General features: G+C 38.5%; 1 protein-coding gene across 1 annotated transcript in view; it reads left to right on the top strand.

Moving 5' to 3' along the window:
* The window catches only part of LOC130600818 (cytochrome b5 reductase 4), a 48,088-nt gene extending 33,198 nt beyond the window's left edge, over positions 1–14,890 (top strand). Inside the window, exons 12-16 of the mRNA XM_057412441.1 lie at positions 5,951–6,103; positions 6,741–6,891; positions 11,666–11,752; positions 13,192–13,356; positions 14,316–14,890. Coding sequence (XP_057268424.1) covers positions 5,951–6,103; positions 6,741–6,891; positions 11,666–11,752; positions 13,192–13,356; positions 14,316–14,370 — 611 coding nt within the window. The 3' untranslated portion in view covers positions 14,371–14,890. The remainder of the gene's footprint in view (positions 1–5,950; positions 6,104–6,740; positions 6,892–11,665; positions 11,753–13,191; positions 13,357–14,315) is intronic.
* The last annotated feature ends 559 nt before the right edge of the window (positions 14,891–15,449 follow it).

The following is a 15,449-nucleotide window of genomic DNA, read 5'->3' as shown; positions in this document are numbered from 1 at the left end:
TTTTTTCATATCTGATAGTCACAATGGACTGATACAGTCAATGTGCCACAGTGTTTTCTTATCTCCAGTATGTAGAGGAGGTGGCTTGCTCAGCTGGTCCCTGTTAAGTCACAAACAACAGTGTGAACAGGCGGTCGCTATTTGCTCGCATAGTTTAACTGATACAGGCAATCTTTGGGCAATGCCTTCTTGATATAAATCAGCCCATCAAATGTGGCCCTGTTCAACATGTGACCATAAGAGCAGGCACTCCCAATCTTGATCATGGACAGCAGCATCAATCTTCCACAGATGTGTAAAGCTGTCCACCTGCTGGTTAAACTAAGCAGCCATTATATTTGATCATGTCATTTAACCCAACCAATGTACAACACACTCTTTTTTCCTATTCCTAATAACTGTTTCAAGCTATGAGCTTGTCAGACTGGGACTCTGTTCACCTGCCAGTCATTGGCTTCCCAGGGGCTTATCCAGTCAGTGACTCCTTTGAAAGTGGCATACAAATCGGTGTAAATATGATCTGCAGTGTATTGTGCAGCTAGAAGTGCTCTGGGTTCTCCCACTGTTGTCCCCCTGTGCACTTCCTTTATCTGTCACAGAGGGGAAAAAGAATTCTAGCCCAGCAGCTAGCAGGGCTTATAGAGAGAGTTTTAAACAAGGTTTGAAGGGGGAAGAGGATGACACCAGGCTCACTAGAAATGAGCCACAGGGTAGCATGCCACCATTGGAGTCCAGATTCACAGGGCAACTTAAATGCATCTATGCCAATGCCTGCAGCATGGACAACAAATAGGAGGAGCTGGAAGCCATTGTGCAGCCAGGAAATCATGACATGAGGTGGGGGTTGGTTTCTTCTCCCAGGTAACAAGCTATAGGACGAAAGATAATGGCCTCAAGGTGAGCCAGGGGAGGTTTAGATTGGATATTAGGAAAAATTTCTGCACAGATCATGTGAGCCAGCACTGGAATAGGCTGCCCAGGGAAGTGGTGGAATCACCATCCGTGGAAGTGTTCAGTAACCATATAGATGAGACCCTTAGTTATATGGTTTAGTGGTGGTCTTGGCAGTCCTGGGGTAACGGTTGAACTTGATGATCTTAAAGGTGTTTCCCAACCTAGCTGATTCTATGATTCTATCCTATGATTCCCAATAGGAATGCTGCTTAGGGACAGTGGGTTTCTGGTCAATGCCGTTAGGTGGCATCATACCCCTATGGACGAGCTCCAAAAAGGCGGAAGGGTCCTTGTATGATCACTGTTTGGTTTGTTCTTTTCTACCTGTTGTGCTGCTTGTACCAAGGGCAACAGTCCTTTCTCAAGATCTGAATATGTTGTTTCAGTATAAATAAAAGAATTAGAACAAAACTCTCATGGTCTCTGAGCCATCTGGTTCCTCTGCCAAAAATTACAATGAGAGCCATGCTCACTAAAGCTGTACTCCACATGAACAGGATCATCTGAATGTATGGGTCCCAGCTGTTGGAATAACCTTAAGTCATTTATCAGCAGCTCTAGTGTATTTGCATGTTGTTCAGTCCATTTCGATGCTTTCCCCTTTTTGAGCAAATTATAGAGAGGTCGGGTGATAATAAAACCCCTGGAATTTGGTTTTGCCAATACATCAAAGTTCCCAGAATTTGCTGCACTTCCATGGTACTCAATTGCCTCAGAGTATTAAGGGGAACAAAAGTGGCGCCTCTGACCCCCCATGGTCCTAAGAATCATACTTCTTGTGTCAGTCCTTGACATTTTGATTCAGGAATGTCCAGACTGAAATCTGGCCATTTTTCCTGAAGTCCTTTCATGACATTGTTAACATTCTCTGTATTTTCTCCCCCCCCCCCCATCAGTATGTCATCAATGTACTGATAGGTTGTAACCCCTGGTGGTACTGGGAATGTCAACAGAATGTCTGGAAATGCATTGTGAGCAATAGTAGGTAACTGTTCATAACCTTGGGGTAATCTATTAAAGTTGTATTGTACTCCTTTCTACATGAAAAAGAATTGATTTTTGTCTTGATCCTGTAAAAATGTATCCTGTACATCTGGTGTCACCATCCAGGTATGGGATGCTCCTTGAATCTGTGTTATTAATTCAATAGCACTTGGTACAGTGGCAGTTAAGGGTGCAGAATTAGCATTTAGGTGCCTGTAGTGCACTGTAAGTTGTCACTGCCCATTTGTTTGGTTTTTTTTCACTGGCCATACAGGGGAATTGTAAAGCTTGTGAGAATGCCTCTATTCTAAATCTGTCACCACTCCATCAGTCCCTGCCTGAGCAGCTGCTGGCAACAGGCATTGTTGGATGTTGGTAACTTTAGAGGAGAGTAAAAAGGAATAGATGCAGCTAGTAAGTACAGTTTAGCTGTGCCACTTTCCTTAGGATCAACGTTTATCCATTCCCCATTACTGCAGCCGAAACTCCACACCACTCCATCCTGGAGTTTCCAGGCTTGCCCATACAGCACATTAAAGCCTAAAATATCATCATATGCTGTGCCAGTCAATGCCTCAATTTTAGTTAGTTTTTGTTTTGGTTTTTTTTTTTCCCCCTGGCCACCAGAGTATGATTTTTGCAGTGGGGCTTTCTCTTATTTCAGTTCCTTTGAATTTAGTTTTACGTTGGCTAAGCTTTACACCAGGAATTTCTGCCATTTCATTAGTGTTGGCATTTGGGGAATTCTACCAGTATTTTCTGGGCTCCAGCAGGGATTGCAGTAATGGGTTGAGCATGTTGACTGGAGAGACATGGCACTGTTAACACCTACCAGCCAGGGTAGCTCTCTGCCCACCCCGGGGTTTGGGGGGTTTTGTTGAGGGTTCTTCCAGGTCGATGAAACTGTGCTCTGGTGTAGAGGGTGCACTTTCTTTGTGAGGCAGTAGTTTTTTAACTGATTGGCTTTCTCCACCCAAGTTACCTCTTTTATGTAGAGATTGAACTAACATGCGGATGTTGCTGGTGGAGACACCGTGTAACCACTGTCGGGGTACCCCTAATTCTATGGCTTTTCTCCACCAGTGATTCCGTTCCTTCTCAAATTTGGAACTCTCCTGGAATTTTGGTTTTGGAGTACCCATCTGATGGACTCGCTGACTAGAATCCAGGGAATGGGGTGGGTTTGCAGTTGAACTGGCCCATCCAATTCGGCATCCGTATGATATAATCTCCTGTGCAAATTCACTCCAAGTGATTATGTGAACTTGATTCTGCCCAGGACTCTGGCTATCACGGTCACCCTTATTACGAGCTCGGGATTCCTCAATGCGATCTAGGGTGTGTGCTGCATGCATTTTAAGGCAGTCTGGAAGTCCACAAATGAGAAGAATTAATCGTGTTGGGTCAATAGGAGCTAACATTGGGGATTTTCTTGTCACATCTCTCTCATAAATCGCTTGTATGCATGCTGCTTTCTGCACCGACACAGCAAAATCAGAAAAGTCGGTGGTATTAATCACCAGCGGCTCTCCTCTGTCTTTTGGATTTATACTGCCTGCCCAGTATGCAGCCCGTGCAGTCAGGGAATAATTGTGATCGCCTGCTGTGGTAGTTAGAAACACTCCTGGTCCCCAGTAGCCTTCTGCTTCCTCTTCACTCAACAAAATTCGATCCCCTCCCGAAAGGGAAACTCGCCACACATACTCAACTTCAGATTCTCCTGGTTGCCTTGAATATTTTTCCTGTAATTCCACTAATTCCATTGGTGACCAGGGGATTGGACGCACAGTGGTGCGAGTTTTATCGTCTGACAACTGTTTCTCTCTGTGCTCAGTTAAAGCGAGCAGAGTTTTAAGGCGGTCAACCTCAGTCTTAAGATGATTATTTTCAGTTACAAGTTCATCAACTCGGATTCCCAGTTTTTTTCCTGCCTCCCTTTCAGAACTTAATGATGACTTCAATACCTCATTTTCTGATTTTAGAGTTAAATATTCTACATCAGCAATTAGTTTGGGAGCAGGGACATCTTTAGCTTCTTTCTGTGTACGAAATAAACAGGCTCTTAAAACTGTGTTCCAAAAATTTTGAGCCCGCTTGTTCCCAGCCTGGGAAGGGGTGCATTTCTGTTCCTGTAGTAGCTTTTCCATAGCAGTCCTGCCAACTATGCCAATTTTCTGTCACAATCAGCCCGTCAGAGCCCTCTGAAGGTGCTCCACTGGACAGCACACTATATCGGAGGGTGATTCAGCTGTCCTGTTTAGGGATTCGTGATAACAGATGCACCCGTTGAGTAAATTATTCAAGTTTCCAGAAACAAACTAAAGGAGATCTCAGCTGAGAATTTTTTATATATAAGTTTGTGGCAGATTAAGGTTTGAAGATGCTGTTGGCAGTACACTAACTGCAAGAGCAAGTGTGAAATAACATACACAAAAACATATACAAAACCCAGTTAGTGAATTATTAAAGCATATAGAGTATAGTTCTTACCCAGTAGGTGTCCCTATGGGGGGGGAGAAGACAGATTCAAACTGTTGACCGATCCCAGTAGTTACGATGGAATCTTCCCTAACTTTTCTTTTCCTGATTTTGCATATTTATACAATTCAGTTCAGGTTAGTAACTCCCCATAACCCTCCCACCATGTATGGATTGGCCATCTGATTTGCATACGGTTACATCATGGATTTTCTTACTGCGCATGCTGAGAGAAGGATCTCAAACCTGGGCAGGGGTCTTTTTGACCTGTGGGTGTGATTTTTAGTATTACAATGAGAGTATAATGAAGATAGTTCATCTAAAGGACACCCTAATCATGTTTGCTGACATGTGAAGCCATATTTTGATGATGTCCAGCTGTTGTCAGGATGTACCAGACTTCAAAGGTAGTCATTCCTGATTAGAGGTTTGTTACTCCTGTTTCCTCAGTCCGCCTACACAAGGCCAGAGCCTTCTCTCTTGCTATCAGGTCTCATAAATCAGTGTTGTTCCTAGGTCTCCTGACCTTGTTGGAGGCCCTTGTATCTGTTCAGGCCTTTTCACAGTAACTGTCTCTATGCCTATGGAGCTTGAATGACTCCAGTCACGCTCTTTGTTACTGATGGGTGTAAAATCCTCTTGCTTTGCTTTTAAAAACACGAATGTAGTTTGCTTGTTTGGCAGCTGTGTGCAATTTATCAGTACACGGTGCTTTCAAGTTCCCACTCCTGCAGGAAGTATAACAGAGCCTGGCTGCAGGACCTTCACTCTGCTTCACCCTCCAATCAGTTTCTCTTAGCATACGCCGAGGTTGCAGGGTTGCCTGAGGAACTATCTTCTGGGAGATTCCGTGCATGCCAGCCGCATTCCATGCTGGAAGTAGCAGCTGCATTTTACCCTAAAATTTCCTTAGTGTTACAACTTTTGGGGCCTGGGGAGTGGGGTGTTCTCTAATTTCCCCATTTCCCACTCTGTCCTTCCATTGCAGTATACATGGTAGAGAGATTTCTCAGAAGTATTTTTAAGTACTATTTAATTGAGAACTGCTTTGTGCACCTCCTCCTCCCTACCTAATTCTTTGCTGGTGTCCAACTCTTGCAAATTTTCTTTCAGTCATTATATTGAAATGAAATGGTAGTGAAAGAAAATATAATCATGCAGTGCTAAGAATTTCCTGTTTCACTTTAGAAAAAATCAAGAAGTGCTACTTGCAATTAAATGCAAATGTTTAGATTTTCATGTTCTTTGGGATGACTAAATCTTCTCTTCCAGTGTTTTGAATTGCTAAGTAGTGTAGAAATAACATATTGTACAGTGGCCTGAAGATTTTAATTAGAAGCGGAAGGCTACTGTAATAAGAACTGGTGCTGTGGAAAGTAATATACTTACATAAAAGCATGTGATGGTGTTATTTTGATGGGATGTACAGATTATTTGTTTACTGTTTGTTTATTTTGTTATTTGCTTGGAATAAATTTGCTGGATGTAGAGTACTTCTCATATTATTTCAGCTATCTTTTTGTCTTCTGTCTAGGGACAGAGGTAGTAAAACCATACACACCTGTATTGCCTTTTCTGCCACTGGATTTCCAAGAACCATCTTGCCATGATAGTGCACATATATATTTAATGATTAAAATTTATCCCTGTGGACTGTTCACACAGGCCCTTGACCATCTACAAATTGGTAAGTATATGCTGGGGTGGTTTTGTGGTGGGTTTTTTTTTTTTCACTTTATCTTTCCAGTTTCCCTGCCTGGGTATTGGATTGTTCTTGTTGTTTACCTTATACATCAGGACATATTTATAACTTTTTAAAAATCTTATTTTCTGTGTCCTCGCTGTAACTAGCTGTCCCTTACATAAAGCTCTCCTGTCTGATCATCCAAATATGTTCATGTTTAACTGTTCTGGTATGTTAACTGTATCACACATTATAGTTGATCACTTTGATAGTATATATTCTATAGAACAACTTTTTGTACTTTTGAATAAGGAAAACTAGGTCTGTTTTATGTGACTTAAGATGTATTTCCTTTTCCATTTCAGATACTGAGGTTGATTTTTAACACTCGATTTCACAAATGTTTATTAACTCATACAGTGTAAAATGCATCAAGACAGTATGTTTTAATTGAGTATCTCTTCTTTTAACAAGAATCCTTGATCCTTGTGTAAAATGCATAGTACCTTTCTGAAAGGAACCCTAATACTAAGATGAAGGCAGTATGAAATGGCCTTGAAAAACCCCATAATAGTGATTAGCCTGTTTTCTTCTCATTAGTGTTCACCTTCTTTTATTTTTTATTTTTTTTTTAATAAAGGAGACTATATTTCTGTCAGCAGTCCTGAAGGTAGCTTCAAGAAGTCACAGGTTCAAACTTCAGAAGAGCTGTTTTTATTGGCAGCAGGCACAGGCTTCACACCAATGGTTAAACTGCTGAATTTTGCTCTGACTGAAGTTAGTTGCCTCCGGTATGTACACTTTTATGATTTAACCCTAAGATAGAGTAATCCAAAGGAAGGATGAAACATAGTGGACAAGTCTCATTGTTAATAAAATGATTAACAACATAAAGTGCTATGCAACCATTTTTCTTCAATTTACGCAAAAAGCTGGCATGCTTTAGGGAAGAGTCTGTCAGAGTCTTTGGCAACTTACGCTTACTTGATTCTCGGCTAGCATCAACAAAATGGACTGATTTATATTTTGGATTTTAGTTGTAATACAAATGAGCTCGCTCTGAAGGGTTTTGGTTTGCTTTTCTTTTTTTTTAACCAGCTTTGCATTTGAGTGCTTTTTTTAGTATTGAAGTATTTCAGTGTAGGTACTGGTTTTTGGACTGAGGTGGCTTGCAGCTGTTTAGCTAGGGCTTCTCTTAAATCTGTTAGAATAGCTAGCATACTTTTATATTCTTTTCCCCTGAAAACCAACTGTAAGACATTTTTATCAGATGAGTACCAGCTTTCATAAAGTGCAAGTTATGTAAGCATAGCATTAAGTATATTAAAAATGGATAAAAAGGTATGTATTGTATATGTATTCTGCACTCTACTTGTAAAGCCTATAGAAGGAAGCGTTACTTGTTCTTAGTCAAGTGAACAGGTTGTTTTGACCCCTAATGTGCTTCAGAATCCCAGAACTAGTACTTCTACTTGATCCGATTGTCCATTTACAACTGTAAGAGAGTGTACAATAGCTCAATTTCAAAGGGAAGTGCAGGGAATTACTGCAGGGGTATACTTCGATAGAGGTAAGGTGTGCTTGCATTGCTTTTAGAAAAAATATTCCTCTAGAATCACGTCTTGTATAATTTCTTGGCAGATTACATTTTTGTCAGTGTCAACTATTGTAATTTGGGAGAGTATAAAAATGAAAAATACAACTTAACTGGATTTAAGCTGTTGTGGAAGAGAGTTCAATAGTTGTGCTACTGTTTTCCTGTAGCTTTGAATTTGGACTCTTGTAATGGAGATTAATTTCTGATACTGAGTTCTATTCAATATAAGCACAGGATGTTTTGGTTCATTATGTACCTTTATGAAGCACATTTTGAAGCAGCATAGAGAGATTATTTGTGAGATTATGTGGACACTAATCTTCATAGTAAAGCTAAAAAGGATGACATGTACTACAGAAATCTGTTTCTAGAAAAAAGTCTAAACCCAGGCATTACTCTTGTCTTGTTTATTGTTCAGCAATTGCATATAATCCTATTTTGTGAGCAGCAAGACTCTGTTCTGTTTGGCTTTTCCAAGGAGGCTCTGTGAATCCAAAAATAAATCTGTCATCTGACAAAGTGCTTGGGAAGCATTACTGAGTGAATTATTTTATTGGGTTTTTTTTTTCTTTTTTGAGGGGAGATAAAAGTAATTGTGATAATATAAAAACAAAGCTAACGAGAGCAAAATAAAAGATGCAAATCTTGACACTTTGTCAATAACTAGAATAAACAGACTAGATAATGTGTGTGAAATACTACTTCTTCACAGATAGTGTTTGTTTCTACTCTGTCCTTGAAAGGTGACGAGAGTGGCTGATTTTAACTCTCTTCAGCACATTTTCTCATGGGAACTTTATGCTCACAGTTAGTTTGGGATGCAGCAATATCTGTTTTCTTACTAGTTGAAGTAAATGAATTTTTCCTTCTTGCCCTGGTAGCCTGTTAGGAGCTAGAATGACTTGATTTGGTACAGGTTCTGTTTATATGCAGATACTTAAAACTTTGCTTCTCTGACTGCTCTAGGCATCTTAGTTTCTTGGCCTTATATTTGCTCCTTAACCCTCACTTTCTCTTTTGGGAAAACATTACAAGATTGTCTTTAGTATGTGTGTGTGTGTTCTTAAATATTATTTATACATGAGTTATATGTATATATAAATAGTATAAATATAATTTGCATTAAATTGTCTTACTGTGAAAAGTAATGGTTACCATAAACTTGGATTGCACACATTAGAATGTGAATTGCAGAAAGTTGAGGAAGGATTTGAATAATGACTGACTTGTCACCTGAGGGTGCAAAAGTGGCCTCTGTAGTTCTGGGTGAGCACTGTTGAGCCTCTGGGGCTGCACAGCAAATGCTGCAGAAGCCACAGTTTCCCTAAGCAGCATTTGCTGTGCAGCATGTAACAGGCTTGGATCATTGGATTTCTGTTCTTGATATCTAGCCAAAGTCTCCCTATTGTCTTTGAATTCTGTTATTTCTTGCCTATGGTAAAAGTGGAAAGCAGTTTGTTTTCTTCCTGTCTGCAGTATCCTTTCGTGCATGAAGTCATAATGCTCTTCTTCAGCCTTTTTTCTTCTCTTACAGGCCAAATAGTATTTGGCCAAAGTACTCATTTTAGAAGAATATCAGTCCTCAGTGGTGTTTTATCCTTTATAAGATCAGATTTTTGCTCCTTTTTGCTGGTGGTTTATAAGTGCAATCAAATGGATGCATTTCTTGAAAAAGACTGAGGCACAAGGGCGCTAAACACTACGTAGAGGGCTAATGTTCTTCTCAAGTAACTATAGAATGCTTACAGTTTATTCACAGTTCTCCTTGATAGTTGTGTCTTGTTTGTTCTCAGCTTTTCATTCTTAAATTACCACTCTGTTCTCATACTCACTTTTAATATAGTGTCCCACATGACTTTGCACACCAGTTTTTTGCGCTCTTTGAAATCTACATCCCTTGAAGTAGATTCCAGTATGTTAGATTATTCCTATTTTTTCCAAAGAGCTGATGAAGTTTTTCATTTGTTACCTAACTTCTGTCATCATTCTCTCAACCAGCTCTTCTGTACAGGTGGGGACCATATCTAAATCACCTCTTCCTTTTAGCTCTTTTCTCCCTCATTTTTAGCAAAACTGTTGTCAGTTCATTCCAAGTGTGGGGATTTCTGTTCTTTTCATAGTGCTGAGTACTGAGCAGTACTGCAGCAGATATATTTATCTGTGCTGGGGAGTATCAATAAGGGTGTCTCAAAGCATTATTCTCCAAATAACCAGTTTCTCTCCTTGGGTGCCCAATGAACAAAATGCATGACTTTTCTTTGCACATTTTATTGACTTCATTCCCTACCTGAGTAACATTCAATGCTGTGGTGTACCATGCCAGGTTTGACAGCACTACGTTCTTGAAGAGAGCTTTATTTTCCATGTTTTCATGAAAGTGGGCCCTGGGAAACATGTGAGGAACTTGGACTTTTGGCTAGCTTCTGAATAAGATTATTTTAGTTACTTAAAGATGCAGCATAGCTTTTGGGGCTGTGTTGTTCCATACAAGTTTTCTAAAGCTTGTGTGTTGTAACTTATTTTCAGTTGTAATGCACGTGGAACTTCTTTCTCTCAGTAACACTACTGATGATGTGTATTACATACAACAGTCATACTGCAGTTTTACATTTTGGCAGCAGAAAACAAAACATGCTTCTCCTAAGTAGAAGATGATCTCTGTTCTTTGCCATCTAATGTAGTTTGTGAGAAATTTCTTGGTATCTTGAAGTGTTACCAAACTGCAGAAGGGGAAAAAGTTAGGAGTCAGAAAAACATATCTTCTGACTGGGAGAATAAAGGCTTTTAAATTGCAGCTGGAGATCATGAACTCTCCACAGAAGCCCTAGCATTTGTGATATGCATGAATGAAAAATGGCTCTCTGCAAAGTATGGAGGAGGAGGTGATGGAAATTAGTAGTAATCATCATACTTTGTTATATAAAGATGCTGTGTCTAGCCCTAGTCTCTTAGAAGCAAGGTCAGCTACATGGAAAAGGCACACTGCATAGTGGAGTGCCATGTTACAGAACTGGAACTACAGGGCTGTGTGGCATGCAGGGCCAGCAGACTTAGCTGACAGGTTACCCATGTGAACATAAATACATGCTCTGTCATTAAGGCCAGTGCTATTATCCCTTCAGGTTTTTATGCTTCAGTGGAGGTAAAACACAAAGCGACTGACTTTACAAAACAGAATCTACAATTTGATGAAGCCACACAAACCTAAATTATTTATTACTAATGACAGACTAATACCCTGGGGACAACTGATATGAGACAGACAACGTGCTGTTAAATACGAGCAGTTCCTGAACTGCATTCCACAGGGCTTTAAGTGGCTGTTGTTTTTTCCACTCAAATATAATGCCTATAAGCAGGTAAATAGATTTTCAGGTAAATAGATTTTATAAATCAACAAAGAAAGTAGAAATAAGATAACTTAGTGCAGAACTATACTTCAGTCTTACAGCTGATTTTCTCTTTTATGTGTTTAGATTCCATCTTTATGAAATTAATACTGACATTAACCTTGAAATTCCAGTTTCTCCTGTAGAACCTGGTGAATGTAATATTACAAAGGCGGTCAGAGTTCATATACTGGTGACTAATTGTAATGCCCAAGCAATACTGAGAAACCACTAGATGAAATTTGACAAGCTATACTGCCATCATTTGAGTCAGTAACTTCAAGAAACTTGTTTTTCTTAGGGAGGCAGTTCCTGAACTAGAAGTTGCAACCACAGACAGGGTTATGACATTTAGAAGACAGGTCATAAGTCCAACAGACTTTCAGGTGCAGCAAATAAAAAAAAAAACTATACTGGGTTAGCGGCAGAAAGATCTGAGGATTGCAGAGTTGCAAACAAACAAACAAAAATGTAAGTTAAAGGCTTCTGTATAATGCAGTAAGTTCTGATTCTTTAACATGTGTTTCAAATAGAGGAGCAATCAGCAGTTAATTTTTTAATGTTTTTATTTTTTTTAAGGACAGTGAAGCTAATCTTCTTCAACAGAACAGAAGATGACATACTTTGGAGAAACCAACTAGAGCAATTAGCTCTTAAAGATGAAAGGTATTTAAAAGTACTCCGGAAAACAACTTGTACCAGCTCAGTGAATAGGAGAGCAAGTCTTGGGGTTTAGACTAACTGTACAGCTTTGACACAAAGACAGATTCTGATTCTGGAAACTTTTAGCCACCAATTTAATGAGACCTAGGGAGTGTGAGATGTGCTTACATTGGTTACAGATGCATAACAGCAGGCCATGTCATTCGGATCTGTAAGTCCCATAGACAGACAGGGATTTGATTTGACAGTGCTTTATAGATGTTTTTTGGATACTACATGTTAGATGAGATGATCTTTGGGTCTGTCTGAGAAGGTTTTTGAATGTGAAGAAAATTAGCCTTAGCAATAAAAAATACAGATATGCAAAGAGAAGTACAGGAGTGCTAGAGAAGGGTAGTGTACTCCTGGGAGCAACATTATGGATTTCAAGAAGTCTTGAAAAGTCTCTTTGGTGTCACATAGTTGAGAAAATAATAAGTTTAAATTAGCAGTTTAAATTAGGCCAGTTTCTTTCATTTATACTTTCTGGTTTTGAATTGTTTCATTTGAATTTGAATTGTTGCATTTTTTCCTTCATTAGAATGTAGTTGCAGATTAAAATGCACTACTGCACATGTAATGTCAATTTAGCTTAGCAGGCCATAGCTCTTGTCAGGAGACATAGGAATACCAGGTTGCCTTTGAATTTCAGTACTCTTCTATCCCTAGATAAATTGTCACTGCCTAGACTTCCCATGATAGAAGTACATTCTGTTTACTGTACGTTATGTTTACTTAATTGTTATCTGAAATTGTATGAGCAAATTGATTTCACTTGTTCCTTCACAACACTGAAGTGAAGAATCAATCAGGTTATTTCATAACCTGCTGGTGTCTGGCACATTCAAAGCTTCATAGTCTATATACTGTGCAAATTTACAGTAAAAACCCTTTCTTCCTTTCAGTAGGAGCCTCAGATACATGAATCCTTGTTTTTTACTCAGTAACTACTGTTAGTGAGTTTTTGAAACCAGTTACAATATTATCTCATGAATGATGAAATTGCACTGACATTTTCAGAAGCTGGGCTAAGCATTCTTATCTCATCACTTGTACATTGAGCTACACCAACATTTGTATAAGGGAATAACAGAACAGTAAAATCTGTGCCTTTGTATCAAGTGGTACCAGCTGTTTTTCTTTGTAAAGTGAAATATGCAGCTAACATTTTTAAGATTGAAAGGTTGCATTGAATAATTAAATACACAATACTGGAGGTGATTTGATTAACTTGATCAGTAGCAATAACTAAATGTCTGTGAGATCTGATGCTGTGCAATGGCAGCTGAGCAGAACAGGAAAGTAACCTTAGGAAACACCAGTATTTCAGTCACTAGCATTTTGTGTAGCGGATTTCTTCTAATCAGGGGTGATTATTTATGAAATATTCTTCTGCTTACCAGGTTTGAGGTTCAATTCATTCTCTCACAACCAGTAAGGGACTGGGTGGGTAAACAGGGGATGATTTCTTCATCTCTTCTCTCTGAGTTTGTGAAAAGAAGCAGAAAAGACTCCAAAGTCCTTATCTGCATCTGTGGTCCAACGCCCTTTACAGAACAAGGAGTGCAGTGAGTATTTTAAATTATGAACTAGAGAATGAGGAAGTTTTAAAAATCTGATTATCTAACCTGCTATAGCATTTCTCACTTGGTAGTCTTTCAAAAATGGCCTTCTACTTTCTGCTTTGAAAGAAAACTGGTGGTTTGGGGGTGGTTTTCTGGTTTTGTATGGGTTTTTTTCTTTTTTTGTTATTTTTGTTTGTTTTAAAATTAAAATTAAAAAACACTTGACACCATACTTGAGGAGAGGAGCTTATTTAGTGTGTAGCTAAGTAAGTATCAGCAATATGTAAATTTCATGGCTCTAGTAAGCTGTCCAGAACTTTCTAAGAGCGTGTGTTTAACAATAACCTTTTTTCCCCAGGGTTTTAAATGCTGCTTTTAATTTGATATTTGTAGCAAAGTTGCTATAATAGGAAATACTTCTGTGTTGGTGTTAGCTTGACAAATGGAGTTATAAAAAGTAAAATTCAGAGCAGTTGTTCTATCACAAGCCCTTCTCAATTTTTTTTTAATTAATGCATTTATTTATGGCTGTACCTAATACTTTCTTTATCTTATATGCCATATATTTGAAGATAAAAGGCCCTCTCACTGTGTCTTGCCCAGCTGCAAAATATTGAACCAATATAGACATCACTTGCATTTCTGCAGCCCTACTGAAGTAAGGTGCATGGATCTAATGGAGGGTGGAATTGGCTAATAATTATGCTAACTTCAGAAATCAGAGATAATGCAAGTGATACCTCTATTTATTTTTAGATTTTTTTTGTTTCAGTATCCTAAAAGATCATATAGTACTTATGGGCTCCTGGGCTTGAATTGTTTTCTAAATGTATTAGCAAAGGTAAACTGCATTGTGAGTGTCAGAATAAAAACAGGTGGTGCTCAAGTTAAGGTTTAGCTGTATCTGTGGTGGATTTTGTTCTCCAAGTATTAATATTGCAAACTTGATTTCTGACTTTCAGATATTTGAAGGATCTTGGTTACTCCCAAGAAGAGGTGCACCCTTTCACTGCATAATCCCATAGGAGAAGATTAATGTTTGTATAATTCAATGTTATTTATTTACCTTCATGAATTTAAATAAGTGAGAAGCAATTTTGTAAGACTTGAAATCTCGCTCTTGGTACCAAACTGTTTCTCAGAAGTAATGTATCTTTGAAAAAAATTTATAATGTGTTTTATCTTGGTTTTGTAAATATTTTTGCTAATACTTAAGTCATCCAGGGTATTAATTTATTAAAGAGGCAAGCAAAAATGCATAGTGTACATTATGTAAGATATTTCATGGTTTTGGTTCATGAGAATTCTTAAATTTATTAGAAGCACTGATTTCAGGTTTGAATTGAAAAAGATTATTATTTCTTACTGTAAAAGGTCTTAAGAGCAATACTGTCTGAAATGAAATATTGCACTGTAACTCAGGTGACTGGTCATTGAAAAATGTTCTTTTTCATCTGATTTCTCTATTTGACTTGTAAGTGATCCAGATACATTTTTAGCTTTGTAAGCAAAGAGTAGAAGTACCTTTGGTACATCAAATAATAAAAAAAAATTACAATTTTACATCATGCATTGTTGTATTTTTTTTTTTTTTACTTTTATAATGTTATACAGAAAGGTTTGCACTAGCTTAGGACACAAGCTGAGAACTAAGAACAGAGGTAAACAGCTGTGGCCTCTCACAAAACTTTCTGTGTGGCCTCCCTGATACTGGGCATCCGCTGTTGTGAGACATTCTGGGGGTAAAAACTTGACAGTTTATGCCCTGCAGATACCACTGTAAGGACCACAGAAGTACTGAAAATATTTGGTACATTGCAGTAGTATTAAATGAGGTTATTTGAATTTGGGCTTTTTTACTCCACTATTTAAAGTATGTTATCATGAGGCATTAATCTGCTGTCTAATAATAGTTTGAAGAAAACAGCAGCAAAGCAGCTACCCCCTTTCTAGATATTGTCAGTAATGTCTGGAGGCATTGTTTTGTGTGACAACTAGCACTGTTTACATCCTCCTATTATGTTGAATGGATATTTTTTCTTCCAAAGTAGTAGCCAGACTTGCAGTTGTGGCATTAATACTTAAGCATTCATGAG

This window comes from Pezoporus wallicus, unplaced genomic scaffold, assembly GCF_028554395.1.
Source record: "Pezoporus wallicus isolate ANWC-B61680 ecotype Strahan unplaced genomic scaffold, APGP_CSIRO_Pwel_v1 contig_4788, whole genome shotgun sequence".
NCBI lineage: Eukaryota > Metazoa > Chordata > Aves > Psittaciformes > Psittacidae > Pezoporus > Pezoporus wallicus.
The sequence above is the reverse complement of the archived record's forward strand: the minus strand, read 5'-3'. Positions and strand labels throughout refer to the sequence as shown.